The 15,142-nt window shown below is 38.5% G+C and overlaps 1 protein-coding gene across 27 annotated transcripts in view; it reads right to left on the bottom strand.

The window, feature by feature from the left end:
* The window catches only part of CCDC73 (coiled-coil domain containing 73), a 73,323-nt gene that overhangs the window by 8,266 nt on the left and 49,915 nt on the right, over positions 1-15,142 (bottom strand). For 26 of the 27 annotated variants that reach the window (XM_082210575.1, XM_082210578.1, XM_082210568.1 and 23 more), the window contains 6 exons: positions 12,187-12,322; positions 9,390-9,469; positions 6,895-7,023; positions 6,387-6,446; positions 3,480-3,578; positions 671-781 (listed from right to left, as the gene is read on the bottom strand). In XM_082210575.1, coding sequence (XP_082066701.1) covers positions 671-781; positions 3,480-3,578; positions 6,387-6,446; positions 6,895-7,023; positions 9,390-9,469; positions 12,187-12,322 — 615 coding nt within the window. The remainder of the gene's footprint in view (positions 1-670; positions 782-3,479; positions 3,579-6,386; positions 6,447-6,894; positions 7,024-9,389; positions 9,470-12,186; positions 12,323-15,142) is intronic. The other variant, XM_082210577.1, reaches the window with a different exon arrangement.

Genomic DNA, 15,142 nt, shown 5'->3' on the forward strand with positions numbered 1-15,142 from the left:
TCTGTTCTCATCCTGCATCAAAGTTCTTAACCCGAGAATCTGTATTAAAGGTAAGACTGGGGGAGCAAGTACTCCAGCACAATGCTTCCACACACAAAGGAACACTGCTAAGAAAAAAATGAACTAAAATTCTTAAAATGGAATCCCTGAGTTTAAGAAAGAGAAGGTCCTTGCCTGATGGCCTTCCTTTTACATTTTGTACATTTTCCTGGGCTGCATGGATATGTCTAGAATCAAGAGGCCAGGCCATATTGAAAAGGACAGCAAGGCTGAAATCTTCAGTAACAACCTCACCGATATTGGCATCCTCCACTCAAGGCAGTATTTTTTCCTTATAGTAGAAATGTATAGAAATTAGTTTTGATACTTGGATTTGTTCCTCTGGATTAGAAATTTAAAAGTATACAAGAAGTAACTATGGATAAATCTTTCAATTCACTGAGGTACTGTCATAGTTGAGGAAAACGTATCTCGTACTGAGATACCTAAAAGTTCTGAAACAATTATTCTAATGTCTCCAATGTATGAACTAGATGGATTTCTAAAATATGCCTGTTCTTGTTTTAGTTTAATAATAGCTTCTTGAACTTTTGGAATTATTTTAAATGTTTTTCTTACTTCCTGGTAACCTTGTTAATTCAGTAGTATTTAAATGGGGGGGGGACCTTACTTCATTTTTCCAAGTTGCTTGTGTTTTCTCATATTCATTCTGAAGATTAAAAAACTTTTCTTCATTTTCTTTTGCCTTCTCCCTTTGCAGCTCATTATCTCTTTCAAGGGTCTGCAATAAAATTAATTATCCAAAAAATAATCAATACCACATTAATGAATTTTGATGTGTTTTATGTTGCTTGGACCTTTTCTTCTAACATGCTGAAAGTGCCATACAGATCAGTGATAATGTGCTATCACAACAATAATTTTCATAAATTAACAGAAAGGTGCTTATAGTTTAGCTAACAGGAAACAGGGGGAGGTTATGAAAAAGAAATGGCTATAAAAGGGTATAAAAATACTTGCCATTATTCAGTTTCACTGCATAAGTTTTAATGTGCTGAAAAAGTAATATAAAGTGCAGAGCTAAGAAATATGAAATGTAGCACATTCTAAACCTTTGTTTGCGAAGATAAACACTACAGCACATCCTAGAACATATTTTTATTACAATAATCAAACCTGAATTTTATTAACATTCCATATAATATAGAGTTCAGATTAACTTAAGGACTGTGAAACACCATTGCAAAAATTCCAATCTGTAGTTTTTCTTGTTTGATTTTCCTATTTCATTTTTAAGTTGGTTCAATTAAATTAAATCTGTGTTAAAATAATACTGGTATGCTATTCCTACTGCTACTTCACATTTACGTAGCACCAGCAGTGTGCAAGGCAGTACACTAAGAAGGATTTTAAGCTGCCATACTTGTCTTAACATTTCTGGATTAACTCATTGTCAGCTTTGCTGTCACATTGATAAATTAAAGTAATCTTGCATAAATCAGTAGTAAAAATTCTCATACATCTCTCAGGTACTATACAATTTTGCCCTCTTCACATTTTTGAAAAATGAATAAAAGGGATACAACCCAGTGTATCCACAACCTAATATAAGATGATGTGACCAAATTTGCCAATGTAAACAGTGTTAGTGCATTTAGATAAATGGTGACTATGCACGGTTTCTGTGATTATTTAAAACCATTTCTGGGGTTGGGAAGAGTCCATAAAAGCTCTCTTTCAAAATTAATTATTTGCTGCGTTGCCTTTTTCTACAGACAGTACTTCTGAACCTATACGACACTGAACATTTCTGAAACACTGTTGGCTATGCACACTACGGTGATTATTTGAAGAATGAAAGAAAAACTGTAAAATTTACCTAGAATGTGGGGGATGTGTGGCCCTCCAGATGGTGCTGGACTCAACAGCTCCAGCCAGCATGGCCAGTGGAGTCCATCTAGATTGATAGATGCCTTCGCTAATTGTGGTCGGGATACTACACAGACAGTTTTGAATTTTGCTGCTGTTGCTTTCTTTTTAAATGAATCAAAACATATAGAATGCTTGAGGGAGAAAAGAGACCTGACGTATCCTTTCCATGCAATTATCCCTCTATATGGTTCCATTTACTGCTTGAGAGATTTTTTTTAAAAAAAAAATCTTTCACAGATTTTATAAAAAAGTGAAATGTAAAATCATTTTAAATATCAATGGAACCAGAGGTCAAGATTCGTTACACAGGATTCTAAAACTCTTTGGCCCCGTTTGAACCAATTTCCATTCCTGGGCCCACATGCGTAAACCCATTCCGCTCTTTTACGAATCAAAAAGGTCTACGTGTCAGCAATCATGGATCAATTGGACACATCTAGAATGGTCACCCCCAGTACTCCTTCCGTCCCTGCAAACACAATACGGCTCTTCCACCGACATGGCTGCAAAGCGTCCTTGCACAGCTATATATTTTCAACAGGGCATAAATACACAGGCCCAGATCACATGGCCAATTACTAGATTTTATCTAAAACATATAAACTATGCTATCCAAGCCTACATACATTGCATTTAACGTGAATCTTCATTTAAGTATTATACTCACATGTGGATGTCCTCTGGCCTCAGAAACGGAACTGATGCATTGAGTGGGATCCTTCCATGAGTGCAACTTTCCTTCCATGAATGGAAGCTCTTTCCATTCATGCAGCATTTACACTAGATGCAATCCTACTATGTCTTCTGTTGAAAAACGCCCTCATTCTGTTGCACTTAACTAGCTGCCATTTAACTCACTGATTTGGCCCTGCATTTTAGTACTGTGAGAACTGCCTTTATCTTCTGCTTTCTCCCATTCATAAGTTTATAAACATGGTAGCCTTGTCTAAATAGGTGCTGTCTAAATAGCAACATACTCCTTTTCAGACCCCTGGCATACATGCTGACTCAACAAAAAGCCTGGTTATAGTATGTTGCACACTAGGAAATCTAGTATATGAATTATGTGAATTTGAATTATGAATTTTGTCAGAAATAGCCAGGCAGATTCCATTGCATTCAGCAGAGTATAAGCACACCTGGTCAACAGCAGTGGGGAAGGGACCCCCTTCATGATCGCAAAACTGTGCTTTGGAGAAATATGCATGGAAGAATAGTGCATATCCAAAATTACTAAAATTGAAATTTACTATAATTATCATGTTGCCTCATCCAGCTCTATGGAAAGCCACAGGATAGAGCTCAGGGTTCAGCCTGATAGGATGACAGTCTTAAGTTCTAAAGAACATATGACAATCTTTTTAACAAGTTTAAAATACTTTCTGAAGTATTTTAAATCTTGTAATTTGTTTTTAATGTTTTATTATAAAATGTAAACTGTCCTGGGATCTTAGGGTGAAGACAGTGGGTAACAACAACAACAACAACAACTTTTATAAAATTATTTAGCAGATTGCCATCAAGTTTCTAATCAAGAAATATCTGACCTGACATGCTTCTTCTAGTTCATTCAATGACATTCTGGCATTAGCTTCAGTTTGTCTGCAGAGCAGTTGCTGCATATGTTGTAGAGACGCAATCATTTCCTTTTTAATAAAAGAAATGCATTCTCTTTTAAATGACAGGATTATTCTGTAAAGCTGAGCACAACAGGATATGCATATATATTTGTAAATTCTTTATTTAAATGTTGCTATTGTTATACTTGTGTAGGAAGATGGTTCAATCATAACCAGAGGCCTCCTTATCCTGAATGTCAAAGGTAAAAGACTGGGAGAATATAATGGCATATTGGCTTGAAGGTCAGAGGGGTATGAAGTAGTGGTTAATCTCATACAACTTGAAGTCTCAAACTGCTGCAGCTGAAATTCAGCGTTTTATTGCTCCCATGACTATGAAGATGCTAGACCATTCTGAGCTTCCAAGCAACATGCACAATATTGGGGGAAGGGGGGAAATTATATAAAGATAACTAATTACAGGTTCATAATTTAACAGTCAAGTCAGTAAAGTTCTATTGGTAAACCTAAACAGCATTACCAATTCAGGATGTATTATTTCACATCAAATTAATATGTTTCTTGGTTCTTCAGGTTTCAATGCTACAGATGCTCCAAGTCATGCAAATTTGTATGATGCATTGTGAAAACAAGTATTAGATCTCCAAACTCATTGTATATGATTTAAAGTAGTTATATAATTGAGATTCTCAATTCAAAATACACTGAAATCAAACATCTATAATGCCAGTAGTAAAACTCACACAAATGTTTTACAGATTGAATACCTTGTCCAAATAAATAAATAAATAAATAAATACTAATTTAGCTTGTCTTTGAGTAGGCTTACTATTATAAAGTATTTGTAGAGTGTTTGTTTACCATTTCTATAGCAATAAAATGTTTTCTTAGTTTTCTTAAAATGCATTAGATTAGGTAAAGCACAACATCCACAATTTAAGGCTACAATTTCATGCATATGTCTTTGGGAGCTGGGAGTTGAAATTTTGGTAGTAAAGCACTCCCAACCCACTGCTAGAATCTAAAGTTTCAGTTGTGATGATGAGGTCAAGGAGCATCCTTTGACTATATGGCTGCAATCTTGCATACACTTACCTGAGAGTATTACTTACCCTCCTGCAGGGCTCCCCACGCTGCGGATGTCTGTCCGGCGCGCAGGGTGCTCTGCTTCAGGGCGCCCCGCCCCCCCGCCGGGCGGCAGGCTGCTATCCGCAGCATGGGGAGCCCTGCGGGGAACTCCCGCAGGGCTGCCTAGGCTGCGGGTGTGTTCCCGAAGCGCTGGGCGCTCTGCTTTCAGGGCGCCCGACGCTCCGGGAAGCAGGCTGCTATCCGCAGCCTAGACAGCCCTGCGGGACCTCCCGCAGGGCTGCCTAGGCTGCGGATGTCTTCCTGGGGGCTGGAGAGCGAGAGAGGTCGGTGCGCACCGACCCCTCTCGCTCTCCAAGCTTCAGCGAAAGCCTACATTCGCCCCATAGGACGCACCCAGATTTCCCCTTCATTTTTGGAGGGGGAAAAGTGCCTCCTATGGGGCAAAAAATACGGTAACTTGCCTTCCATATATGGTATGCCACGACTAAGTTCTAGAGGGGGTCGCCGTGGTAATAGGATGTTACAGCAAACATAACAAAGGATATTGTGGCACCCTAAAGACCAACAACTTTACTATAGCATAAGCTTTCATTGACTAGAATTCACTTCATCTGAAGGCAGCCCTGTATCAGGAATTTTTTTTTATGCCTGATGTTTTACAATTTTTTATGTGCTGCAAGCCACCCAGAGTGGCTGGGGAAACCTAGCCAGACGGGTGGGGTATAATAATAATAATAATAATAATAATAATAATAATAATAATAATCCGGGAGGAATATCGCCTGGCTGCAAGGTGTGAAGGCCGCTCCCTGCAAGGCCCTTTCCACCTGGCCTAGGGGTGAGGCCCACATTCACCAGCCCTACAAAAGAGGCTCCTCATGAGGCTGGAGGAACATTGCCCGGCTATTGTTTTATTGATTGATTGATTGATTGATTGATTGATTGATTGATATGCTGTAAACCGCTTTGAGATTTTTATTAAAAATATAAAGTGGTATAGAAACAAACAAACAAACAAACAAACATCTGATGTCTCGCTGAACTTAATGGGGCTTACTTCTGAATAGAAATGTTTGGATTCAACTCAGAGCCAGCCAAAGACACTTTGGTACCTGAGGCAAGCCACAAAATGGCACCACCACAACCACCAGGGAAGAATGAGTGAGTGAATACCTACATTAGGAACAAGGGGAGAATGGGAGGAGACCAGCTGTGCCTCCTATTCACCTAGAGGTCGCTGTAGAGGTGGCAAGGGGGAACTTCCAACATGCCAGATACAACCTCCAAGGAGTGTGCTGCAGCTGTTTCACAGCAGCAGCAGGCAATGCATTCTTTGGAGACAGGATCTGCTGTCCCTGTGGATCCTGCCACCTGAAGTGGTCGCCTCACCTTGTCTCATGTTAGGGTCAGTCCTGATTCAACTGTCTATCTGAGTAACCAGGGAAGGCCTTATCAACAATGGTCGTACATTTCCCCCCAGGCCCTAGGACTCTAAGCACTCTTATTTTAACTTTATATGGATTCATCCTTTGACAACATGGCTTAATGACTGCCATGGCTTAATGACTGCCATCAGTTACTTAACATCTTGCAGCTTCATACTGGCTGGGGCTATGGTACAAAAGGAACTGTTCAACCACATCATTAACACAGCAAATAAAAAAGGCCTAAAAGTATACATATCTCAGTAAACTACAAAGTTTACTATACAAAGCTGTAATTTTAACTGCACATGTTCTTAATAAATGTCATTGATATATAATATATTCTTAATATATAAATTACCTGCTTTTCTTCCTTAAGTTGTGCATTTTCTTCAGTGAGTCTTATATTAAATTCTCTCTCCTATAAATGAAATAAACCATGTCATTGGCCCCTTATGGTTTGTTGCTGCAAGCACAGTACCCCATGAGAGAGTGAGAGTGCAGAAAAGAGGGGTCAGATAACATGAAACTCCTGTATACAGAGCAGTGAGTGTAGGAGGTAACAGGAGGATGCAAAGTGCAAATGGACTGTACCCTAACAATATTATTATAACAGATTTTCCACAGAAAAATATAAAAGGATTTTAACATCCAGCATGACCATTGTACTATACACTATATAGTATAGGAACTATTAAATTAAACTACCTAGCAGTGCACTGCACTGCATATTTGCTATAGTTGTCTAGTACTATAGAATTTAAAACAGTGCTACCACACCGAAAACACCTATTAAAATATCAGTATAGATCTATTTTTATAAATTAAAAACATGAAATCTTAACTGGCAAAAAATAATTATCAAATACCATAGAATATTTTTGCTGTAGCTCTTTCAACTCCCATTCCTTTGCTGTAAGATTGAGATTTTCATCTCCCACTCTGTGCTGACAAGTGACATTGGACCTTATCAAGTCTGCTGCAACTTTCTTTAGCTCCTTAATAAGGAAACAACCATAAATAGTTCACCCAATATTATTTCTGCAATGCCAAGCAAGACAAAACATCTTTCCGCTTCCAACTAATGCCCTTCTAAGCAAAATACAGAGACAAGAATATTAATGGCATTAAATATAAATAAAATTGACAGTGACAGCTTATCTTTGAAATGATGTTTCACAGTTACAGGTCCCTTGTGTGGTTACCCATATATTTTTTACATTTTAGATTTACACTGCTTTCACAAAAATAGGTGTTTTAATGCTTCACTGTTGCCCTTTTTATAACTAGAAATAAATGAACACTGCATTAGTTTGTGGCTGATACTGTGTGTTGCAATGATACCAGAAAGTCCACAAGAGCTGCAACTCTAAACAACTGACAGAAGGAGAAACGAAGATCACTAATTATTCTAAGTACTCTCACTGCTTCATCCCAGAAGAGTTAAGAATACATTAGTTTAATATATTTGACCTGTGTTTACCTTTAAAATGTTAATATTTTGCAACTATATTTATTTCACAATTCTGTCTGCTGCCCTTCTTAGTTTGTTTAAAGCAACTAGTACAGCAAATAAACAGTACAGGCTTTGATCTTATTAAATTACAATGTATAGTCTCTGGAGTCATAAATATTGCATCTTTCCCCCACCCCTCCCTCTTTTGTATGGGGTAGCCTGTTCAGTATCTCTCTCTCCTTGAGTGCTCTGACGTTTACTCAGACAAATAGCAAAGGTTATGAATGCTGTTTGTAGATAATATCAAGAATTCTTCATGATGCCACAGCACTGAACCAAGCATTCAGAATGGCAATAGTTTTATCTAGCAGCAACTAAGTTTGGTCTGTTTAACTTTTCTTCATAAAAGTGGAATTTCCCCTTATCACAATCCAATAGTTTAACTGTTCTGGACAAAATCATATAACAGTGGAAAGTAGAAATGGTTATTATCTGAGCTGCTGAATTTTATGAATGCCAAGCTACCCAAATACCCAAGCTTCCAATTTAATAAAATTAATAAAATGCAGCTAATTTTTGAAAGGATTTTAAAAGGCACAATATGCCCATGAAAAGCTGTACACCTTATTAAAACGCAAAAAAAAGAAAAGAATGCTAAACTATTGTCATAAACACTGATCTCATTCTCACTCCTCCCCTCCCCAAAAACCTGTCGGTATGGAAAACAAACACTCAAATTATTGTGGAAATTCTGTTTCTTTTTTGTATTGGCATCTATTTGCCTGTTGATGATGGGGAAGGGTTCTAAAGAGCTTAGAGAGGTTGCTCAGCTGCTATGGTTCTGGCAGAGGGCAATCTGTTCACAGAGAGTTCCAACAGTGCCCCTCCGCCAGCAGAACAGAAGCAGTTGGCAAAACCCTGGGACCCTTTGGAGCAGATTCGGGAAGCACAGGTGGATGCATGGGAGAGGAAACAAAGGAGACGTCTGTTTGCATAAAGTTGGGTGTTGCTCAAGCTGTTGTCTGGGCTAGTTTGTTGCATAACTCTAGTAGAGGAATATAATGTGCCTAGCAGTTTGAAGTGGGATAAGGAGTGACATTGCAGAAATACTGCTGCATCCCCAGGAGAGATGGGAAGAGGGCAGTTTCTTTACGAATTTTTCACCACACCAGCTCCAGGTATCAACTTGCATATGGGTTCTTTGGTTTCTGAAGACTTATGACTACAGCCTGAACTGCCCACAATCTGAACAAGTATGTATGTATACATAAAAACTGGATGCTAATGGGATCCATGGAAAAGCCCATGCAATCATTCACTGTCATATCAATTCACCCTGAATACATTACACTGTCTGTTTACAAATACTAGTTGGTGTAGCCCACCTACTCTCACAAGTATGTTGCCAAGGGCCTATAAAACAATTGCAGAGCCTTTCCATTACTTTCAAGGCACAATTCTACTTGCTGGCTATGACTTCCAAATCTCTTGCTGGCTCAGGCCTAACAGACCTGTGAGACTAATCTCTCACATAAAATCCACTGCGACTTTTAAGACAAGCTGAGCATCCGTTCTTGATTATAATCACAAAGTTCAAACAGCAAGGATACAGAGGGAGATATTTTTGGTGACCACTCCTCCATTTTAGAACACACCTCCCCTAGGGTCTGTTAAAACCTAAGTCTGCATGCCTTCTGAAAGTGTTGTAAAACTTTAGTGTTTAGGCTGCTCTTAAGCAGGATTAAGCAGATATATGGTAACTTTATATTTCTATATTTCATACACATTTAACTGGATAAGTTGTGGCCTTTTCATATTTCCTTCATTTTTAGCTTTTTGCCAACCACTTTGAGAAAAGGTGGGATAGATATAGAATTAAATAAATACAATACAATACAATATACCTACCTCTTTTAGGTTATCTATCTCAGACTTTTGTCTTGCGTTCACTGCTCTCAATTTCTTATTGAGTTGAATTGCTTCCACAACTTATGAATGGGTTTGGATAAGATAAAAAAAGTAAAGAACTAATATTAAAATACTTTTATGTCTGAATTTTCTACAGAATAAATGTAACCTACAGAATCTGTATGTGTTTGTTTTCTTGTGGGGAAATTATGTCCAGAGGCAGATGTTGACAATCCCTCTGGAAAATAGGAGGAATCAGCTGTATGTGTGATTACTCAGTTTCATATATTATTTCCATGTGTCTTTTATATTCCACTTTTGTTCTATAGAGTTCATATATTTCACTTCTTAAATTGGAGATAGGTGGAGGGGTTTTTTTAGAAATCAGGTTTTGACACCCACTTGCCATATATTTGTAAAATATTTATGCAGCGTAAAATTGGTGCATACTGAAATAAAACCTAAAACCATAATAATAATAATAATAATAATAATAATAATATTTTATTTATACCCCGCCCTTCCCAGTTTAGAAAACCGGGCTCAGGGCAGCTAACAACAAATTTAAAACACTTAATTGATGCAACAAAAAACAGCATGAAATACAGTATAAAATGTGAATGACAATAAACTCAGAATTCAAAAATCAATTTAGGGGGGAAATCCATCCAATAAACATTAGATGATCACCAAGGCTATCTGGCTAAATTAGTCCTATTTGGGCCAGCAAGGAGACCAGGGGAGAATTAGCTGTGGGATCCCAGAGCGGGTAATCCCTTTTTATGAAGAAGGGGAGGGAGAGGGAAGGAAGGGGAATAAAGTAATAAATCTAGCAAGTTTTTACATGTGATTAAGCAAAAAGAGATTAATATCAGTAGTTTGGAAAGTGGAAGACATTTCTTGTTCAATACGTGACTTCCATAGGACTTTTCAAGAGACAGTAGTTTCATGCTCAGAATATACATGATTACCAATGTTGCTGCAGTATCATATGAATTTCCTCTGCAGTAAAAGTTAGTACAAGAAATACATTATTTTCTTGTTGAACAGAACCAGCTAATATATACAGTGGTGCCCCGCAAGACGAATGCCTCGCAAGACGGAAAACCCGCTAGACGAAAGAGTTTTCCGTTTTGGAGGTGCTTCGCAAAACAAATTTCCTATGGGCTTGCTTCGCAAGACGACAATGTCTTGCGAGTTCCTGCTGGTTTTTTTTCCTTCCCCCCCCCTTTTTCTAAGCCGCTAAGCCGCTTATCAGCTGATCAGATCAGCAGATAAGCTGCTAAAAGCCGCTAAAAGCCGCTAATAGCGCTAATCCGCTAATCCGTCAATGGGCTTGCTTCGCAAGACGAAAAAACCGCTAGACGAAGAGAATCACAGAACGGATTCTTTTCGTCTTGCGAGGCACCACTGTATTGAATATTTTAATATATAATCATAATATATTTAACATTTTTAAGCATTTACTTTGCACATATACTGAAATTATCTTAAAATATTGAAAATATAGTAAAATCTCATACATCTTTGTTTTGAAAAGATAATCGATTTTTAAGAATAGAATTTTAAGAATATGTAATACATAGGGTGGTATTCAGCTATATTTTACTCAGAGCAGACCCTCTGAAATTAAATTAGTTTAATTGGTCTATTCTGAGTAAAAATGATTTTGAGTGGTTTACAGATGATGACAGTGTTTTGTAACTGTGTACTTGTGATGGGAAGGAGTGCTTTAATGTCTGATTGGTTAAGTAGTAATCTCCCCGGTTAGAGGGAACCCTTTACAAATATCTCCAACACTCCTTTCCCCCTACACCAGGCCAACTCCTCCTTCTGTTACATCTGACCAACCCTATCAGTCAACCCCAAACCCCCTCTCTCCCCTCATAGCTAACCAGGTGCTATAGAAAGTGGCTTTCTGAAGTACTGCCCTGCTACCGTGTTAAACCTTGACGCAGCTGTGGGGTGGGGGGTGGCACTTAACAGAGCAGTTTGTGAAGCACCCCCTTACCTCTGTTAAACAGCTTGTCTGGGTCATCTGTCACCCTGTCATCAAGCTACAGTTGGTGTGGCTACCAACTAAACCACCTGACACTATCTATATAAGGAAGATGTACAACAACACGTACTATTAGACACAATTTATGAACAACATAGGTATTAGTCAAGGCTGGTTGGTTAATTTTATCTTGAATTTATAATTTTTTGTATTGATAGTGACATTATGTTTTGTTTTTTTGCTGTAAATAGAGTATAATAATAATAATAATAATAATAATAATAATAATAATAATGTATTAATATGCCACATCTCAGGACTTGGGGAGGAGCAAATATGAACTGATTAAATGTCCTGCTCCCTGCCTCCCTCGATCTTGTGCAGTGGTACTTCAGGTTAACCTGAAACTGTTCTTAACCTGAAGCACCACTTTAGCTAATGGGGCCTCCTGCTGCTGCTGCTGCGCCGCCAGAGCACAATTTCTGTTCTCATCCTGAAGCAAAGCTCTTAACCCGAGGTAATATTTCTGGGTTAGCGGAGTCCGTAACCTGAAGCATATGTAACCTGAAGCGTATGTAACCCGAGGTACCACTGTACTTGTATCCAGTTGCTGGCTGTGAGTGTGCCACTACATTTCTGTCCATCTAGTCACTTCCTTCTCATCCTCAAATATTTGTGGAAGACCACCAATAAGGGGTAAGCTGTCATTCTCCCCTGCTCCCATGGGTTTTGCTGTATTTCTCAGCCTTCACACATAAGGGCTGGATCATGTCTTAGGTTCATCACATATTTATTTACCGTTCTGCTCTAATCTCGCATGAGCATCTTTTATTTTTCTCAGCTGACATGTGATAACTGTATGGCATTTTTCAACTTCATTCAGACTCTTCTGGTGGTCCTCCTTTGCTAACACGTGTAATTGCAACTTTTGCTCCTGCGTTAAAGAAAAGAAAGAAAAGAAAATAGTTAAAGACAAACTTTTCATATGGAATGATGTCTTAACTTTATAAATTAGACGGTGCAGGAATGATAAACACACTTATTGGGAGGTAAGCCCCATTGAACACAGTGGAGCTTACTTCTAAATAAGCATACACAGAAATTGTGCTGACATCCCAAGTGGAAGGGCAATCATCTTCCAGCACAGTTATTAAAGATCTCTGTAAGGTAGGACAGAAGCCACTGTAGAACTGTGCCTCCCTATTTCCACCCCACTCCCACTGTCAGGAATATCATTGCTAAATGGTATGGAAAAGGCAACAAGTGATACAGAGAATCAGCAGAGGCTTTCCTGGTCAGAACCAGCACTTTCAGTCTTGAATCCCAGGCAAAATGTGTAAACATGTGCTTTAATCTGTTTTTAGCTTTCTGTAGATATTAATTTTTTTATTATTATGTATTTAATTTATTATTTTTATTTCCACAACTCCAAACAATGGCATGCAGGCACTTCTCTTGCTCCCCTATAATGAAGATCAAACTATGTGTGATACAGGGAGATCCACACACCACCCATCTCCTGGCTGTTTTTTAAAACAGAAATGCAGGCACGGAGTGCAGTGGAATAGATATGATAAAGCTTTTCACTATGGACCAAAAATGTTCTCCACTCTTGCCATAAAGAAACTCTAGTGGGGCAGGAAGTGGTCACAATATGTGAGTTTGCTACCCCTTCTAAAGGCATTCTTTGGACTTTTAACCAAGTTCTTTAACACCAAGATCGGCAATGACAGGTAAGTTTATCCCAAACGTAGCTTGCTCACCACTCTTATTCTTCCCCTGCTGCAGTGTGCAGCTTCCAGAGAGGATTGGGTAACACTCAAACAGAGCAATGCCAAAGCCTAGCAGGCATGTTCTACTGAAGCATGCTTTCCACAGGGCCTTTAAGACAGAGTTGTTCCACCTGGCCTTTGGCTTGGAATCAGCTTGATCCCCTCCCCCTCTTTCCTTTTCCTTCTGTGATGGAACCCCTATTTAGGGACTTCCCTGGCTTTTTTCTGGCCCACATAGAACCTGTTTGGATAGTTGGCCTTGGTGAAGATTTGACGTTTTCTCCCCCCAAACAGTTTTTGATTTGGGCTTCCACTGAAATGAGGCTGCATTTTAAGTTGTATTTTAATCCTGTTTTTAAGTTGTATTTTAATCAATTGTTTTTATACATGATGTTAGCCGCCCTGAGCCTGGTCTTCGCTGGGGAGGGCGGGGTATAAATAATATTATTTATTATTATTTGTGCTCTGCTAGAGTAACATGGCAGATGTAATATGGAAAGGATAAAGGAAGAAAAGTGGGGACAAAGAAAAGGGATGGCACAAAGAGGACAGTGGGATGTTCCACCCACTTTTGGCTTCAGTCCTACCAACTGCTGGCCCCAACCCATCCCACTACAAACTCCAGCTTCAACCACAGCCGGCAAGCGACCCCCAATAAATTACCCCTGGGGAATGCAGTCCTTGGCAGAAAAAGGTCCCCCACCCCTGGTGTAAACAGACAAGACTGATGGACCCCTGAAGTTAGATAACCAAACTGTCAAAGCACAATTCTAGCTATAACAGCTGGATTAGGACCCCCTTTTACTACACAAGTTGCCAGAACTCTGCAATCATCATCTGCGGCTCTTGTCTATTTCTCTCCCTGCTACATATACCACCCTTTTTCAAAAGATCTCAAGGCAGTGTACATTAGAAACACATTACATTTAGGTGCCATAAGTTGTACTTGCCAGGGCATTTTAGCATATCATGTAACCCAATATAAACTATGGTTTTATCCAATCTGTTGAATTGTGTAAGTTTTTTTTTAAAAAAACTGCTGCTTCTGCTGTTTTGGTTTTGTACTGCTTTATTCTTATTACATTTATATTTTGCCTTTCCTTCCAAAGCAGCACACGGCAGCATATATATGGTGTTATTATATTGTTTTATTGAAGGGTGACACATTTTTTTTCAAAATTTGTAACAGATTATATTCCATTTCAATGACATACAACTAAAGATAGAAGTTTAAGAGACTAACAGTGAATATATGTGTGGATTCAGTTGTCAAGACCAATATTATATGCTAATTTATCATAGCATAAGCCACTGAACAGATTCTAGTTCATAAATTTTAGTTCCTGAGAAGGTGAAGTATGACTTCTAAGTTTGGGTCTTTCTAATGTCACTGGGTTAATTATTCAAACACTCTTCTGGTCAAAATGACCTTAGAACTATTTCCTTGCATTTATTGTTCTATTATTGCATTGCCTCTCAACTATCCCTGCTTATCTCTTGTTCTTCTGCTTGGAAGTTCCTGTACTCTAAAATAAGCGGGTATGCCTTGCCCAGTGATTTCATGTCATAGTAAGTATAACTGCAAATGCTGCACCCAGTTATGCTATGTCCTGCTGTGTGTGCTCCTAGTTTACTATTTTCAAAGGGTCTACATTTAATTAGCTGCAAAATAACTTATGTTCATTTAATTTCGATGTTAAAATTTATGCCAACCATCTTGGTACTTCCAAAATATAAAGGCTTCAGTTCTGAAACTACTTTTTCTCTTTTAACTTTATTGTGAAGCCTCAGTTCTCACAACGAGACTGGCTAAAACCATGCAGCAGGTTTAATACACATTTCAGCTTGCTGCATGACCAAGCAGTTGCCTGATTGTTTTCCAAATTATTTTCAACTGATGATGAGGTTAATATCATTCCCCTACTTCACTGTGAGTTAAAAAGCAATCTGCCTAAGTAGCAGAGAAACCAAGCAATCACTTC

This window comes from Podarcis vaucheri (genome assembly GCF_965113315.1).
Source record: "Podarcis vaucheri genome assembly, chromosome: 1".
Lineage (NCBI taxonomy): Eukaryota > Metazoa > Chordata > Lepidosauria > Squamata > Lacertidae > Podarcis > Podarcis vaucheri.